We start from the raw sequence: 17508 nt of genomic DNA on the forward strand, positions 1-17508 counted from the left end.
CCGGGACTAATGTTCCAGACGAAAGGTCTGTTTTTTACTAGTGCACCCGCAAGGCCGCCGCCGACTTGCGGACTCCGTCGAGCCTCCCCGTATCGCAGCCCGTTTGGTGGAGAGGCTGGCAACGACGAAGACGAAGATGAAATGAGAAGAGAGCACCGACGCGAGGGATTTTAGGCACCGATTTCGAAATAACCACCCACGACCCCCCTCTATCACCTACAGGTGGGTCTCCTCACGTCCGGATGGGGATAAAACCACCCACGACCGCGGACGGGGCCAATCCCGACCAGGTGGCACCTGACCAACGCAGGCGCGATCGTGCAGTCGAGAGCCGACCGCTTGACTCGTCCAATAAATGCGCGTGCACGTTTTAGATTTTAGGAAAGATATAACAGTAATAGCCATAACAATACCCTAATTTTCATTTACCAAAAAGTACTGAATATAAGTTGAGTTCTCTGTTCCTCCGAAAACATGTTTTGGATAGTTCCGGCATGCATGGAAGATCACAAAATTAGAGGATTCTGTTTCCGTATAACCTCGGGCGGCTCTGGCCCAAACATACATCTTATAAGCGATCCAGTCGACGAACCCTAGCTAGCAAAAAACGTTGGTTATCCATCGAGCGACATGTCAAGCAGGAAGGTTCCCCGTCTAGCCGCGCCACCGACAACTCCGCAGGCCCTAGCTGGTGTGTACCAAGACGACAAGCCGTCGGAGCATCGGATTGCCCGGACCGTCGGGGACAAACTTTTCGGCGGAGCGATGTCAAACACAAAGGTTCTCCATCGCGCCCCACCGCCGCCGACTCCATACGCCCAGGTCGCCGTGTACCAAGACGTCGAGCCATTGAAGCATCGGGCCGAAGGGGCGCCGGCCGCACCAACCAACGGCAGTTTGGTCCTCAAGACGCACTGTGAGTTCCCGACCCTCAGGAGGGGCGCGTCCCGGGACAAGTTCACGGTGCTCGTGCACGCAAGGGCGCCAGCCGACGTGCCGCACGCACCGCTCGACCTCGTTACCGTGCTAGACGTCAGCGGCATCATGGAGGGTCAGAAGCTGGCGCTGCTGAAGCAGGCCATGGGATTCGTCATCGACCAACTCGGCCCCGACGACCGCCTGTCTATGGTGTCCTTCTTCGGGGAGGCGACCCGCCTGATCCCTCTCACGCGTATGACGGTCGTGGGGAAGGGCTCGGCCAAGCTCGCGGTTGAGGGCATTGTCGTCCGATGGACGGGCACCAACCTCGACGAGGGCCTCCGTATGGGTGCCCAGGTTCTCGCCGGATGCCGGCACAAGAGCGTCGTCGCCAGTATGATCCTTCTCTCCGACGGTGTGTATGCGGACACGTTCATCCCGCTAGGCATCATAAAGAATGGCGGTGCCAAGGACTACATGACGCTCGTGTCGCCGTTGTTCATGCACGTCGGCACCCGGCCTGGGCCGATCCACACGTTTGGTCTCGGCACCTACATCGACGCCGTGGTGATGCACAGCATCGCGAAGGCCACCGGCGGAACCTTCTCCTTCATTGAGAATCAGGCAGGGATCAAGGAGTCGTTCGCGCAGTGCATCGGCGGGCTCCTCTCGGTCGCCGTGCAGGAGGCGCGCATCTCCGTGACGTGCCTGCACCGTGGCGTGCGCGTCCTGGAGTTAAAGTCCGGCTCCTACATCAACCACATGGGTACCGATGGACGTGCCGCCTCCATCGACGTTGGCGAGCTCTACGGTGGGGAGGACAGGCGCTTCTTGGTGCTCATGCACGTTCCGAGAGTCAGACCCACGGAGTCGGTTACCCGCCTTGTCAAGGTGAGCTGCACCTACAAGGACGCCGCGACAGCGCAGGTGGCCCACGTCGCCGCACCGGCGGCGGTGATCAAGCGGCTGTTGGAGCTAGAGCTGGCCGAAATCCCCGCTCCATCCATTGAGGTGGAGCGGGAATGCGTCCGGCTTGCCGCGACACAAGACATGGCGGCCGCACAGGTAGCCGCTGAGGGGGCAGAGTACGCCTGCGCTGTTCGGATCCTGGATTCTCAGCTGAAGACCGTGGAGAAGTCTGCACCAGGGGCGGCTGGTGATCCGACGTGCGAGGTGCTGAAGGAGGAGCTGCGTGACCTGACCGCCCGCGTGCGCGGCCCGCTGGAGTACCTGCGGACGGGGCGCGCGTGCCTGCTGGCCGGCATGAGCTCGCACGCGCAGCAGCGGGCCTCGGCGTCCACCAACAGCAAGGCTCGGGCGTACCTGACTCCCAAGATGGAGGAGATGGTGAAGGTGTCGCGTGAGCAAAGCAGGAAGCGTGGCAGCAGCTAGCTGCCATGGAGCCAGCTTAAACAGATCAAGCAAGATTCGAGCGAGAATTTCGGATCACGAATTTTACAATAATATGCAGTACGAGATGGTAAAACAGGCAGGGTTGTTTGTCGCTCTCTCTTTGAATGATTTTGTTGTTCTCAACCTTCGTGCAATCGTGTGTGTGATTTTTTACGACATTGTGCCTGTGCGGACTTGTATTGGTTGACGCCGGCTGCGGCCTGGCCGTTATCCCAGCAGCTTGGAGCTGCGAGCGGCGGCGGCCATCACCGCGGGATGGTGCGCGGCGGCGCTCCGGTGGCGCGTGATGCGGCTGCGGCCTGGCCGTCATCCCAGCTCGACGGCCTTGGCTCAGTCTCCTAGATCTTGTTGGGCTAAGTCCCTCCACATGGAGGTGTGTTGGCAGCCCAACATCAGCCCATAAGTCCAACACATGTCAGTCGTTGATCTTCGCTGCATCCAACGGTTGTGAGTGTTTCCTGGTGAAGGGAGCAAGGAGAAAACCCTAGCCACCCCACCCCTTGCTGGTGGTGGCTGCCATTCATGAGAGTGAGAGTGAGAGCACACAAGAGAAAACACAACCTGAGAGAGAGGAAGAAGAAGAAGTAGAGGTTCTGTCCAGATTTGCTGCATCTGACTAGACAGTGTTCAAGCTGGTGGTTGGAGGCTCAAACGTGCTTGGATCGACCCCAAACTTGGTGAGCTTGTTCCTTCCTTTGAGTACTTCGATCTGGTTAGCTGGTTTGAGGATTGGGTCAGTGGAGCATCAGATTTGAGAGTGGTTTTGTCAGCTCTGACTGCTGCAGTTTCAGAACATAGTAGTTTTGGGAGACGAACAGTTTGGGTAGGCAAACGATGTGCGATTGAGCTGAAATTTGGAGGGGATCTTAGGAACTCGTGTGTCTACTTGTCTGCCAAAATTGGTGCTGTTTGGTTCAGCGGTTTAAGAGCAGTTTGCAAAACACTGGAGGGTATAGAAGCTGTGTAAACTCTGCTTTGCTGAAATCTTACTTCTTGTGGTTGTTGTTGCTGTTGCCGGTTGGCAACGTGGAGAGTGTGTTGTAAATCTCTCTAGAGATTCTAGAGAAGACTTTGTACTCATCATTCTCATAGTGAAGTTGTGTGGACCGGTAGGTCCACAGCCGTGGTTTTTACTCCTCAAGTTGAGGAGGTTTTTCCATGTTAAATTCCGTGTCACTTGTGCATGTTGTTTGTGTTATTCCGCTGCTTACTTGTTGGTTGAAGCTGTCCTCAAAGTTCATCACAAGTGGAGGGGGCTGTGTAGTGTGCATATTTGCCGTGTCGGTGAATTTGTGCAGCGCATTGTTGCTGTCCATCCCCAACAAAGTGGCATCAGAGCCTTGGTTTGCTTGTGCAAATTGCTGAGTTTCTTGTGGTAAAAGATGGAAGTGAATACCAGCAGAATGATATCTTTGAATGGTACAAACTATCAAGCATGGAAGGGCAAGATGGAGGACTTGTTGTATGTGAAAGAATACTGGAAGCCAGTGTTCTCCACTGAGATGCCGGAGGGCATTGAGGAAGGTCAGTGGAAGGTACTTCATCGCCAAGCTTGTGGGTATATTCGACAATGGGTCGATGACAATGTTTTGAACCATATCATTGATGAGACACATGCACGCACCTTATGGCAGAAATTGGAAGAGCTGTTTGCCCGAAAAGAAGGTACAAACAAGATATTCTTGATCAAACAATTGATGTGCTTGAGGTACAAAGAGGGCATTCTAATTGCAGATCATGTGAATACATTCCAAGGCATTATAAATCAGCTTTCTTCAATGGGAATTACATTTGAAGATGAAGTGAGAGCTTTGCTGCTACTAGGCTCATTACCGGATAGCTGGGAGACCTTTAAGGTCACGGTTTGCAATTCAGCACCTAATGGAGTTCTCACTTGGAATCTTGTGAAAACCAGGGTACTAAATGAAGAGTCCAGAAAGGTGGCTGAAGCTAGTTCTTCCTCACATTCAGAGGTGTTGGTCACTCAGTCCAGGAGGAGAAGCAAGAGCAGAGGTCCAGGTAAAGGGGCAGAAAGAGGTAGGAGCAAATCAAAAAGTAAGTATGCTGATTATGAGTGCCATCACTGCCATCAGAAGGGCCACATTAAGTGGAAATGTGACAAGTGGAAGAAAGACAAAAAGAAAAAGAAGAAGCAAGTTGACAGTGATAGTGACACAGAGGGCAACCGAGTTACTGCAGTAGAAGAGGACATCATGCTTGTTATGCATGAAGAAAATGAGGGTGGATTTGGTTCCACTGTTGAGGAGAAGATCACTGTTGTTTCTGATGAAACCGTCAACCTTGTGGATGGTGACGATATGATTTGGATACCGGACAGCGGTGCTACCATTCATGCTAGATCTCGCAGAGAGCTCTTCACTAATTATATATCAGGTGATTTTGGTGTTGTGAAGATGGGGAACAATGATAGACCAGCCATCATTAGAAAAGGAGATGTGCATTTGGAGACCATAAATGGTACAAGGTTAGTCCTCAAATCTGTGAGGCATGTTGAGGCACTTCGTCTCAATATTATTTCAGTTGGTTTGCTTGATGGAGATGATTACTTGAGCAGTTTTGGAAAGGGGCAGTACAAGCTCACCAAAGGCAACATGATTGTTGCAAGAGGTAAAATGGTCTCAGTGTTGTATCATGTTCATGCTAAGCTCTTTAGTGCTTCTTTCAATGCACTAGAGAAGGATGACCATTGTGCTCTATGGCACAAGAGACTTGGGCACATGAGTGAGAAGGGGATGACAGTGCTAGTGAAGAAAAAATTGTTGAAGAGTGTGAAAGGAGTTCACATCAAGAAATGTTCAGATTGTCTAGCAGGGAAGCAACACCGAGTTGCCTTCAAGACTCTACCTCCTCACAAGAAGCCCGAGAAGCTGGACTTGATACATTCCGATGTTTGCAAAATGTCAGTAAGATCTCTTGGTGGTGCTAAGTACTTTGTGACTTTTATTGATGACTTTTCCAGGAAAGTTTGGGCCTTCACTTTGAGGACCAAAGATCAAGTACTAGGTGTATTCAAGCAATTCCAAGCCTTGGTTGAGAGAGAATCTGAGAAGAAGATCAAGTGCATTCGCACTGATAATGGAGGAGAGTATATTGGGCCATTTGATGCATATTGCAAGCAGCAAGGTATTAGGCATCAATTTACTCCCTCGAAGACACCACAGCTGAATGGTCTTGAGGATGAACAGGACAATTGTGGAGAGAGTTAGATGCTTCCTGTCAAGTGCAAAGCTACGTAAACACTTTTGGGGTGAGGCTTTGATGACTGCAGTTTATCTTATTAATCTCTCACCAAGTTATTCTTTGCAGGGAGATGTTCCTAACAGGGTCTGGTGTGACAAGGACGTCTCACATGACCACCTGAAGGTTTTTGGGTGCAAGGCCTTTGTTCATATTCCTCAAGATGAAAGGTCAAATCTTGATTCGAAGACACGACAGTGTATCTTTCTTGGCTATGGTGGTGATGAGTTTGGCTACAAGCTGTTTGACCCTATAGCAAGGAAAGTTGTGGGAAGTCGTGATGTTGTGCTTGTTGAAGACCAAACAATTGAGGATATTGTGAAGACAAAGGGGCAGGTTCCTCCTCAGCAGCAGCAAGACATGATTGATTCTGACCCAGTTCCTACAGCTCCAGCTCCTGTGCAAGTTGAAGCAGATGCAGAAGATGTACATGGTGATGTATATGGTGGTACAGGTGAAGAAGAAGCTCCCCAACAGCAGCAGCAAGAATATGATGCTGAAGTTGATGATACGGATCAGCAGGAAGCACCAACACCAGAAAGTCCACCAGCTGCTCCACTCAGAAGATCCAACAGGGGTCGAATTCCTTCCAGCAGGTATCCCTCAGATCAATACGTGGTGTTATTATCTGACGGTTCAGAACATGAATGCTTTGCAGATGCAATGAAAGATGAGCACAAGAAGGAGTGGAAAAAGGCTATGCAAGAAGAGATGGATTCCTTGCATAAGAATCATACTTATGAGTTGGTGAAGTTGCCCAAGGGCAAGAAAATTTTGAAGAATAAGTGGGTCTACAGAATCAAGCAAGAACAGCACACATCACATCCAAGGTACAAAGCCAGGCTAGTTGTAAAAGGATTTCGCCAGAGAGAAGGCATTGACTATGATGAAATTTTTTCTCCGGTTGTGAAGATGGCATCTATAAGAGTAATCCTTGGCATGGCAGCAAGTCTCAACTTGGAGGTTGAGCAAATGGATGTGAAGACTGCATTCCTTCATGGTGAGTTGGAGGAAGAAATATACATGGAGCAACCTGAGGGGTTTCTTGTGAAAGGCAAAGAAGACTATGTGTGCAAGCTGAAGAAAAGTCTCTATGGCCTGAAACAAGCACCAAGACAATGGTACATGAAGTTTGAAACTATCATGGGGGAGCAAGGCTACAAGAAGTGTAGCTCAGACCATTGTGTGTTTATTCAGAGGTTCTCAGGTGATGATTTCATCATATTATTGCTCTATGTTGATGATATCCTGATTGTTGGCAAGAATGTCTCTAGGATTGCTAAGTTGAAGGAGTTGAGCAAATGTATGAAAGACTTAGGTCCAGCAAAGAACATTCTCGGAATGAGAATTGAGCAAGACAGAAATTGCAACAAGCTGTACTTGTCTCAAGAGAAGTATATTAAGAAGGTACTTCAGAAGTTCAGGATGGAAAATGCTAAAGTTGTGAGTTGTCCACTAGCAGCCCATTTCAAGTTGAGCAGAAAGCAATGTCCTACCACTGATGAGCAGAAAAAGGAAATGCATCATGTTCCTTATGCTTGAGCCGTTGGGAGTTTGATGTATGCTATGTTGTGTACAAGGCCTGACATTGCTCATGCGGTTAGTACTGTGAGCAGATTTATGTCCAGTCCAGGAAGACCTCATTGGGAAGCCGTGAAGTGGATTTTGAGATATCTTCGGGGCAGCACAAATCTGAAACTTTGCTTCGGTAACGGTGAGGCCAAGCTGATTGCTTTTTCAGATTCTGACATGGCTGGAGATGTTGACAGAAGGAAGTCTACTTCAGGTTACTTGGTTACCTATGTAGGGGGAGCGGTGTCATGGCAAAGCAGGCTGCAAAAGTGTGTGGCACTGAATACAACTGAAGCTGAATTCATTGCTGTAACAGAGGCGAGCAAAGAGCTATTGTGGCTGAAACGGTTGGCTTGTGAGCTTGGTTTTAAGCAAGACAAGTATGTGTTGTTTTGTGACAACCAAAGTGCTATCCACTTGAGTAAGAATGCAAGCTTTCATTCAAGGTCTAAGCATATAGAAGTCCGTTATCATTGGATTCGAGATGTGTTGTATTCCAAGAAAATGCAACTTGAGAAGGTTCACACCGATGACAATGGGGCTGATATGTTGACTAAAGTGGTGACAAGGAAGAAGCTTGAAGTATGCCGCCGGCTCGCTGGCATGGCTGCCGGAAGGCAGTGAGACCCTCCATGATGTCGGGAGGGGGAGTTTGTTGGGCTAAGTCCCTCCACATGGAGGTGTGTTGGCAGCCCAACATCAGCCCATAAGTCCAACACATGTCAGCCGTTGATCTTCGCTGCATCCAACGGTTGTGAGTGTTTCCTGGTGAAGGGAGCAAGGAGAAAACCCTAGCCACCCCACCCCTTGCTGGTGGTGGCTGCCATTCGTGAGAGTGAGAGTGAGAGCACACAAGAGAAAACACAACCTGAGAGAGAGGAAGAAGAAGAAGTAGAGGTTCTATCCAGATTTGCTGTATCTGACTAGACAGTATTCAAGCTGGTGGTTGGAGGCTCAAACGTGCTTGGATCGACCCCAAACTTGGTGAACTCCTTCCTTACTTTGAGTACTTCGATCTGGTTAGCTGGTTTGAGGATTGGGTGAGTGGAGCATCAGATTTGAGAGTGGTTTTGTTAGCTCTGACTGCTGCAGTTTCAGAACAGAGTAGTTTTGGGAGACGAACAGTTTGGATAGGTAAACGATGTCCGATTGAGCTGAAATTTGGAGGGGATCTCAGGAACTCGTGTGTCTACTTGTTTGCCAAATTTGGTGATGTTTGGTTCAGCAGTTTAAGAGCAGTTTGCAAAACACTGGAGGGTACAGAAGCTGTGTAAACTCTGCTTTGCTGAAATCTTACTTCTTGTGGTTGTTGTTGCTGTTGCCGGTTGGCAACGTGGAGAGTGTGTTGTAAATCTCTTTAGTGGTTCTAGAGAAGACTTTGTACTCATCATTCTCATAGTGAAGTTGTGTGGACCGGTCGGTCCACAGCCGTGGTTTTTACTCCTCTAGTTGAGGAGGTTTTTCCACGTTAAATCCTGTGTCACTTGTGCATGTTGTTTGTGTTATTCCGCTGCTTACTTGTTGGTTGAAGGTGTCCTCAAAGTTCATCACAAGTGGAGGGGGCTGTGTAGTGTGCATATTTGCCGTGTCAGAGAATTTGTGCAGTGCATTGTTGCTATCTAGCCCCGAAGGAGGAGCTGCGTGACCTGACCGCCCGCGTGCGCGGCCCGCTGGAGTACCTGCGGGCGGGGCGCGCGTGCCTACTAGCCGGCATGAGCTCGCACGCGCAGCAGCGGGCCTCGACGTCCACTAGCAGCAAGGCTCGGGCGTACCTGACTCCCAAGATGGAGGAGATGGTGAAGGTGTCGCGTGAGGAAAGCAGGAAGCGTGGCAGCAGCCAGCTGCCATGGAGCCAGCTTAAACAGATCAAGCAAGATCCGAGCGAGAATTTCGGATCACGAATTTCACAATAATATGCAGTACGAGATGGTGAAACAGGCAGGGTTGTTTGTCGCTCTCTCTTTGAATGATTTTGTTGTTCTCAACCTTCGTGCAATCGTGTGTGTGATTTTTTACGACATTGTGTCTGTGCGGACTTGTATTGGTTGACGCCGGCTGCGGCCTGGCCGTTATCCCAGCAGCTTGGAGCTGCGGGCGGCGGCGGCCACCACCGCGGGATGGCGCGCGGCGGCGCTCCGGTGGCGCGTGACACGGCTGCGACCTGGCCGTTATCCCAGCTCGGCGGCCTTGGCTCAGTCTCCTGGATCTGGGGATCCCTTCTCTGATCTTTGGCCCTGGGTCGGGCTTTCCAAGTCAGGTGCGGCCAGGAAGGCGGTGCAGAGGCGGCGGTCGCCCAGGCTACGCGTTCACGTGGTCGTGGCGGCCGGCCAAGAGGTGGCGGCGGGTCTGCTCTTAGATCTGTCCAGGGGTGAGTTTGGAGCGATAAGACAACCGGTAAAGAATGTGCCTCGACTATGGTCATGGCGGACGATGGCGGCGTTCCTTGGCGTGTTACCTTGTTGAAGGCATCGTCATAGCATGTCGCGTCGCTCCTTTCGGCCTGCTTCGGGGGAAACCCTAGATCTGTTATCGGATCAGAAGATGGCGACGTCTCGCATCGCGCTCCTTGCTGGAGGCATCGTTGTGGAGCAGGTGCCGACTCGAGTGCACATGTGGTGGAGTGATGCTTCATCCTACACACTGAGGGTGGCGGATCTCGACGGCGTGGCGCCGTGGAGACTCGGTGTCCGATGTGTGGCAATGGACTCGCGCAGGGGGACGACGTTGTGTGACGTCGATGGCAGAGAGGCCTGGCAAAGTCGATGCGTCCGTTTCTACTCTGAAGATGGATCGATGAAAGACGAAGGTGACGGCCCTTGCAGTGAGCGCATGTGGTGCCCACTGAGAGTGCGCCGGACCGTCTGTGCTCCAGTCCAGGTATTGTGGCTTGGTTGGGACATCCGGCTTTAGATGTTAGGCTTTGGTGCGATGTCTGTTTGGTATTAGGTTTGGACATTCGACACCTCTTCATCAAGGGGATAGGAGTAACGACAGGTGTTGTCAAGATGCTGGCTTCAGGCTTGCTTATGTATTACTCCCTCCATCCCATAATATAAGAACGTTTTTGACACTACAGTAGTGTCAAAAACGTTCTTATATTATGGGACGGAGGGAGTACCTTGTAAGGTCTTTGTGAATAATTTAATAAAATGGCTGCATGCATAGTTCAGATGTAGAGGCCGGGGGTACATCCTCCTTTTCTAAAAAATTAAAAAAAACTGCAAATTCAAAGTTCATACGCGCAACTTAAATATTCATTACATAACGAGCTTGACAGCCGATATCAATACATCATCGCCCATGCATACATAAACCCAATCTCAATCTCACAAACCACGGCACTTATTATGAACCGGAGAGAGTAGCATGAAGTAGATTGTTCCTCTAAGTCATCGGATTTCTCAGGACAGAGATGGTGCAGCGTATAGTGAGGCAATCGCCCTGAAGGTGATCCTTGAAATCCTCCTCGCTCATGAAACCGGCGAAGACTTCCCGCTGACCGCAGCATGAGAATATAGTGGACAGCCTCTGCTCGATCGTCGCCGACGGCTTGCCGGACTTTTCGAGCAGCGTGCACATAGAGACCACGCCGACTTCAGACTTGATTTTGCTCAGGCAAACGAGGTAGAACGATGTACTACCAAACATTGCGTGGTAGCTGAAGCGCATGGCCCAGTCGTAGCCGCCGACGCTGAAGGTGTCGGACTGGAAGTATTTGCCGCCGGAAGTCATCGATTTGGCGACGGAGTAGCCCTCAACCTTGAAGTCGTAGACCCTTCTCGCGGCGACGGTAAGGGTCATGCAGATATGGGGTTCTGGTTTGGCCATGGGAGAAGGTGTTTGTGCGTTGGTCGATCGAACTACCAGCTCCTGCATTATATAGCTGCAGTGGGCAGATGTGAATCCGTGAACTTCTTCTTTACTGAATGGACCAGGGAAGGACTCCTCGTGTATCGCGTCAGAATTCAATGCCTCGTTGGGAACGAACAGTCGCTTGATTGAGTGTTGACGAGGAAACGATCCAAGAGATCAAGAGACAATGCTTCCGTTGGTCAGAGAAAAGAGATGAAGAGTCATTTGCATTTTCGGTCGACAAAACAAAGAGATATGAAAATTTTAACTGAATCTTCTTGCATAATATGCTTATCTCGTGATATTTATGTGTTCCATCCATCAGGTGCTTAGCTCCTGTGATATATTTCTGTTCCATGGTTTTGGACTGAATTTTCAAACTTGTTATGCAGGTGTTTAATGGCATTGTTTTTGTGCTGTATGTATATATGTTGCACGAGAGAAAGCATGTTGCCCCAAGAGAAATCATGCGGTTGAAGAAGTTGATTTTCTATTGGAAGGAGCGAGCAGGTAAGCGGAGTGAGGGCAATGAACTGGAGGAAATACCTTATGCTGATATAGAAAAGATATTAAGATTATGCATGATAACAAAACATGTACAAGTCCTGGTTGCTTATTCAGGTGCAAGATGAAAATCAATGAGACTAGTGATATAAGCTGATTTGGAGATAAACAAGTACAGAACCACGTTAGAACAATTTCATAGTATAAAAAGGATGCATTAACTTGTATTTTTTAAACATAAAGATTACAATTATTTAGCGAAAAGATTACGATAATTTAAAAGTCTGACACTGCCTTGAAAATAGAGTGCCACTGCCAAAAGGAAAACGTGATAGATAATTTAGTTTAGTCTCCGCTCCTTTTCTGTGACACGAGAACCATTTAGGCCTAGCAAAAGGGCAAGAAGAAAACAGATATCAGATCAGTGACTGTTAAACCACTAGCCAAATCCCTGTAAAACGAAAACTACTAATTAAATCAATATGATCAAAGCAGAAATACACAAAAAGAAAACTAAATCAATATGATCGAATGCAAAACAGAGATACACAACCGAGTATCAAGATGTAATTGATGAGCTACCGAATCTGCAAATGCATCACAGTTGACAAGATTAAGTCCACCACTATCCTTGTTAGTTACTATAAAATCCGTCGAAGTACCATGCTAGTAATACATGTGTTTGACTCACTAACGATACAAAAACCTATGCATACATACCACTTGCACTTTCTCTTCTCCAACAAAACTCAACATTGACACACCATACCACACATGACAAAAGTGACCCCCAACAATGCAAAAAACAATGCAGACCTTGGCAAAATCACTTGCATTTTCTCTTCTCTAACAAAACTCAACAGTGACAAACCAAGTACCACACATGATGAATGTGATCATGCTGCAAGGTTATCAGAACAGTGCCACATGCATGCTAATTAAGGAGAAACCCACGGGGTTGTGATGCTCGGAGATGTAGCTTAAAAGACAGTAAATGCTATCAAGAAGGATGCTCTATGGAGAACACAGAGGAGACATCAAGACACTTCTTTCTTCAGTGTGCTTTCAGCAACACCAATGGGTGTTGTCTGGCAGCTACGGCTGGGCATGACAGAGCAGAGATGATGCATCAGGGGAAACAAAATTTCCAGTGCCCCTTTTTCTAAGAGGTTTTCATGCTTGATGCATGCCTGGTGTACTTGGAAGCACAGAACCAACAAGTGCTGCCCAACCAGGAATTCATGGTTGATTAAGTCAAGAAGGACCATAAAATTATTTCTTTGAGTTTTTTACGCAGTTCAAATTGAGTTCCATTTCAGCCATAGGCTTCAAAGTTGTAACACTTCCTATTGTAAATATTTTGCCCCGGTTATATATTCAACACTACAACGCAGTCAGAGTCTGTGTCTGTTTTCTTGGAAAATGGAGTTTCGGGCAAATTCCCATGCTAATTTGGTGCCCAAGCAAAAGCTGATTGCACAATTCATATCACAAATGGTGATCACACCACATATATTTCCAATGACTATAGGTGTAGCTAGTGTCTACAGAGTGTTATTTCACTAGTTGTAAATACAAAGAAGAATTGTAGCAACTTATTTTTGTGCAATCACGAATGGTATGTTGTATATCTCAAATCTAATCAATGGTCAAAAGATAAAGTTACCCTACTGATATGATATTACTTATAAGTTTGCGACCATTGAGGTATTCCAGATCATACTCACCCCCTCACGCCATTTTCTCTTCACTCTCCAACTAGGTTGCACATTACCCTGATAAAGAAGCCCCCCTTTGTTCCTACAAGCACGGCGTAGGTGTGAAAACAATCAGCTCAACAAGTAGCATATATAGGCTCCAATTAAACAACAGCAAAGCATGGAAACGACTCGCTCACCAAGTCGGTCGACAGCAACAGGTGAAGATATGGTAGATGAGGCTACAAGGGCTCGGTACACCACCTCTGGCACACCCATCCGCTGTTGGCAACCATGTCCCAGTGGCAAGTTGGTAATGCCCAAGATAAAATTCTTTGCAATGGAGATGTACAACAGAGTCACCTACAATGGTGGGGTGCACTCTACTGCTGACACTCAAGACCCTTTCTTCAATAAAGAGAGCATTTCCTCCGATGCTCGTTACCGGGACAATCCTGTCTTGGATGATGTCAGATAGTCTGTACACCTCAACGTGCAGTGAATCTGTAAGGCAACGGCCGATCACCAGGATCTCCGAATCACATTCTGCGAGGTAGTAAAAAGGCCTCCGAGGTTTGCCTGCCAGACATGTGGCAATCAACTTAGGTGCTGGTAGATAGCACAAGATTCTATCAAAGTCCTCCTTCTCCCCGGGCCCTGGTAACTCGATTTGGAAGATCTGAAGCTCGCTGCCATTTGTGGGAGTGTGCAACGTGTACATCTTGCCTTGGAACGACAGCGGCCTCCAACCATTTGATATGCTCCATGTCGAGAGCCTCCATTGCTGGTCCATGGTGGTGGCACAGGCTACCCGTCCCAATTTGAAGAGCCCAATCATGGCGGTGACGACTCCATCTGCGCTCACTGTGAATGCGGTAGCACCGACGGTCCTCAGAACGTTCCAGCTGAACATCTTCATCTGGATGGGTGTTAACCCTGTCAGAAGGGTGGCGAGCGGAGGGAGGTCCACAATGTCGCCGGTGAAGGGGTGGAGGAGGCGGATGACGGTGTCCTCGTCCCGCTGCAGCAGCAGGATCCCGTCGACGGAGTCGAGGATGCAGTGGCTGCTGAAAAGCGGGAGCCGGACGCGGACGATGGCGCCGGTGGACAGGTTGATGAAGCGGATGTACCCGCCCAGCTTGCGGTGGCCGGGGTGGATGCCGTGGCCCTCGGGGAGCATCATCCAGCGGCGCGGGTGGAAGCGCGGGTCGTGGAGGCCGCGGCCGCGCGGGCAGACGGTGGCGGAGCGCCATTCGCGGCAGACGGCGCGGAGGCGCACGTAGTCGCGCAGGTCGCCGGCCAGCGCCCGCCACCCGATCAGGCAGACCAGGTCTGCGGGAAGCGGCGACCCCCAGGAGGAGACATCGGAGGATTCCGAGGCGGCGGCGGCGGCGGCGGAGGAGGAGGACACGCGGCGGCGGCGCTTGTTGGTGGCAGTCGCGGCCGAAGGGCGGCGCTTGCGGTGCGCCGAGGGTGACATCGACATGGTGTCCACTCGACTGGCAGATTTGTTTGTGGGTAATAAACGAGAAAGGTCGAGAATCCCTTCGACATGGCAATCTTTGACAGACGATTCGGGTTTCAGTCTTCCCAGCAACTCCGTCACCTTCCTTTTGCCGGCTAATAATTTCCCATTTTGTTTGGTTTATATTTCCTGTAAGTGAATCCATGCCATTCTCACTTTCTTTTTTTCTATAAATAACCACAAGCTTATTTAGTACTCCCTCCGTCCCAGATTAAGTGACTCAACTTTGTACTAACTTATTTTAGGACGGAGCGAATACTACGTACTAGGTGATTTTCTTTATCAGAAAAGGATCGGTTATACCATAAAGATTCATAGGAATTATACCGAGCGGTCAGCTTAGTAAACTATCAATAAAAAATTACAATCAAAGATTCACCGAAGTAATAAAGTACCTCAAGCATAATAAAATTTACATCGAATGTCGATGTCGTGGCTAGCGAGTATCCACTAACCATATGTGCGCGATCAACCTGGCCCCTTGCTGGGATATCAACGAGGCATCATACCACCGATGCTTATCTACGTTTCCTCAATGAAGATATAGGGCGTGTTTGGTTGCCGTGCGCTACAGTACCCGCATTGCATACACTTCTCCACCCAACCTGGCTATGCAAATGCAGCCTCAAATGCACCATATGCATGTTGTTTGGTTGCCTGCATGCCCTCTTATCTGTATGGGCTGAACCACACTGCCTGGTGTTTGGTTGCCTGCATGTTAGTCCACAAACCCAAGGCATGGTGTTTGGTTGTATGCAAGGCCTGATGTGTGGTAACCTCTTTGGCTAGTTGGTGAGGTTACCACCACACTTCGGCAGCACACATCATAAGCACAACAGAGTATAAATAGAGCATCAACTAGCATAATTCAGATATAAGCAGTACCGCAGATATAACAGTTCAACGCATAAACCATAAACGGTTCAAAGCAGACTCGGTAGTAATTAAAATGGAGGTGCCCCGGCCCCACTCCTTGGCGGCGAATGATGATGACATAGACCTGGGGTAGGGTCATAGGCCTGACCTATGAGCTCTATCCAGGGTCATTATCAAAGAAGCAAAGAAACCTAAAGGGCAACAAGAAGGGTCCTGCCAAGGCGTCGATTGCCATCCACTCGACGCATCAACCACTCGGAGATCGGGCCTTCGTGTGGTCACTCGATCATATGAAGAACCACTCGACCTATCGAAGATTAGGAGTCGACCGGCACTGCAACGGTCAGGCGTTCACTCCGTAGTCTTTAAAGCCATTTATAGCACTTAATGCTGGCGTTATCAGTAACGCCCCGTCTTTATGTACATTGAACCCCTTGCAACGTGGGTTGGCTGGGGTCCTGGTGCACTCTATATAAGCCACCCCCTCCACTGGCACAAGGGTTCGCACCCCCTGTAACATTCACACGCATAAACCAATCGACCGCCTCCGGGCTCCGAGACGTAGGGCTTTTACTTCCTCCGAGAAGGGCCTGAACTCGTAAACTCGTGTGTAGAACTTCACCGTAGCTGGGATCTTGCCTCTCCATACCCACCCCCTCCTCTACTGTCAGACTTAGAACCACGACAGTTGGCGCCCACCGTGGGGCAGGTGTCTTAGCGACTTTTCGGTGAAGTTGCAATTTTTCCGATTCCCATCGTCATGGTTTCCGGCGGAGGATTGGCTGAGGGCCGCGAGGTCCGTCTCGGCGCGCTCGTCTTCATTGCCGACAACTCTGCCTGGCTCCAAGAAGCTCCACTCGACGTTGAGGCGCTCCCCGTCCGTGGGGCGACGCACTTTCGCGCGTGCGTTCGCGGCGTCCTCCTCCGGCAGCAGTCGACTCAGTACCAGTCGACTCCTGTGATGTCCTCACTCCCCGCCGCACGCCGTCGCAAGCGGTCCGATCGGTCGCGACTTCAGCGGTGGGTGAGGCATGCGGTGGCCCGCCAGTCGGCTACTCCGCAAGTCACGGCAATCGAGCCCGACGAAACTCTCTACGGCCTGTTCGACCTGTCGACTGGCTCCGCAGAGACCGCATCCGAGTGCGACAGCAGCGATCCCGCGGCAGAAGTTTTGATGGTCAACGGACCGCGCAGTCCTCCTGGCTTCCCCCGCGAGGACGGTGGTGATGGCAACGACGATTCGTCGCATGTCCACGAGGAGTACCGCCCCGAGCCACTTTCTTCGCAGCAAAGGGAAGAGCTTCGCCGCCGCAATATGGATGCACTCCACACTCCCATCGTTGGGGAGACCCCCGAGGCTCGGGCCTTGGAGGAGGTGCGCTTGGCCAACCTGGCTGAACGCACTCGACTGGATAACCTCCAGCGAGCTCTCGACGAGCGCGCTCGGCAGCGGATCCCTGATTCCAGTCGACGACAGCTTTTTCCACCTCCACCGCAGGTATACCGCACGCCGATTGAAAATCTCACTGCTGCAGCTCGTATAGCGGAGTCGATTCAGCCCTCCCAATCGGAGGCTGGCCGACGTTTGATGCAGATTCGGGCTTTACTCCGGGCGGCAGGAGAGCAGAATACAGCAGTGTCTCAGTCACGGAACAGGATTCACCGTAGGTCGGTGAGGGCGGACACAATTCAGTCGGCCCACAGCCCAAGATCGTCCCCGAGGCGTGAGGGACGTGAGCCCCGGCAAGATCGGCACAGGAACCATGAGCAATATGATCACCGACTCGGTCGAGACGATCGTCGTCGAGTGCCCACACCTCCTCTGAGGAGTGGATCGAATGCGCCTCGGCAGCATGATGACATACGCCCTCACAATGGCGAGCGCAGAGGTCC

The 17508-nt window shown here is 50.2% G+C and overlaps 3 protein-coding genes across 3 annotated transcripts; 1 reads left to right on the plus strand and 2 right to left on the minus strand.

Annotated features, from left to right (window-relative positions):
- The first annotated feature begins 630 nt into the window (after window positions 1-630).
- On the plus strand, window positions 631-2310 carry LOC109745608 (uncharacterized). Its single transcript, XM_020304731.1, has one exon. The coding sequence runs from the start codon at window positions 631-633 to the stop codon at window positions 2308-2310; it is 1680 nt and encodes a 559-aa protein (XP_020160320.1).
- An 8235-nt stretch (window positions 2311-10545) lies between these two features.
- Window positions 10546-10989, minus strand: LOC120974208 (BTB/POZ and MATH domain-containing protein 3-like). Its single transcript, XM_040400641.1, has one exon. It carries the CDS (start codon window positions 10987-10989, stop codon window positions 10546-10548), a length of 444 nt encoding a protein of 147 aa, XP_040256575.1.
- Window positions 10990-11671: 682 nt separating this feature from the next.
- Window positions 11672-14700, minus strand: LOC120974209 (uncharacterized). Its single transcript, XM_040400642.3, has 3 exons — window positions 13415-14700; window positions 13245-13317; window positions 11672-11904 (listed from the first exon to the last, which is right to left on the minus strand). Exons 1-3 carry the CDS (start codon window positions 14698-14700, stop codon window positions 11899-11901), a joined length of 1365 nt encoding a protein of 454 aa, XP_040256576.1. The 3' UTR covers window positions 11672-11898.
- Between the last annotated feature and the right edge of the window lie 2808 nt (window positions 14701-17508).

This window comes from Aegilops tauschii, chromosome 2 (assembly GCF_002575655.3).
Source record: "Aegilops tauschii subsp. strangulata cultivar AL8/78 chromosome 2, Aet v6.0, whole genome shotgun sequence".
In the NCBI taxonomy this organism is placed as follows: domain Eukaryota; kingdom Viridiplantae; phylum Streptophyta; class Magnoliopsida; order Poales; family Poaceae; genus Aegilops; species Aegilops tauschii.

Bases quoted from the DNA above. Each gene is read 5' to 3' on its own strand.
- LOC109745608 (XM_020304731.1), top strand. From the start codon at position 631: ATGTCAAGCAGGAAGGTTCCCCGTCTAGCCGCGCCACCGACAACTCCG.
- LOC120974208 (XM_040400641.1), bottom strand. From the start codon at position 10,989: ATGGCCAAACCAGAACCCCATATCTGCATGACCCTTACCGTCGCCGCG.
- LOC120974209 (XM_040400642.3), bottom strand. From the start codon at position 14,700: ATGTCGATGTCACCCTCGGCGCACCGCAAGCGCCGCCCTTCGGCCGCG. The intron at 13,318-13,414 runs GTGAGCGAGTCG...CCGTGCTTGTAG, and splicing joins TGTTGCTGTCGACCGACTTG to GAACAAAGGGGGGCTTCTTT.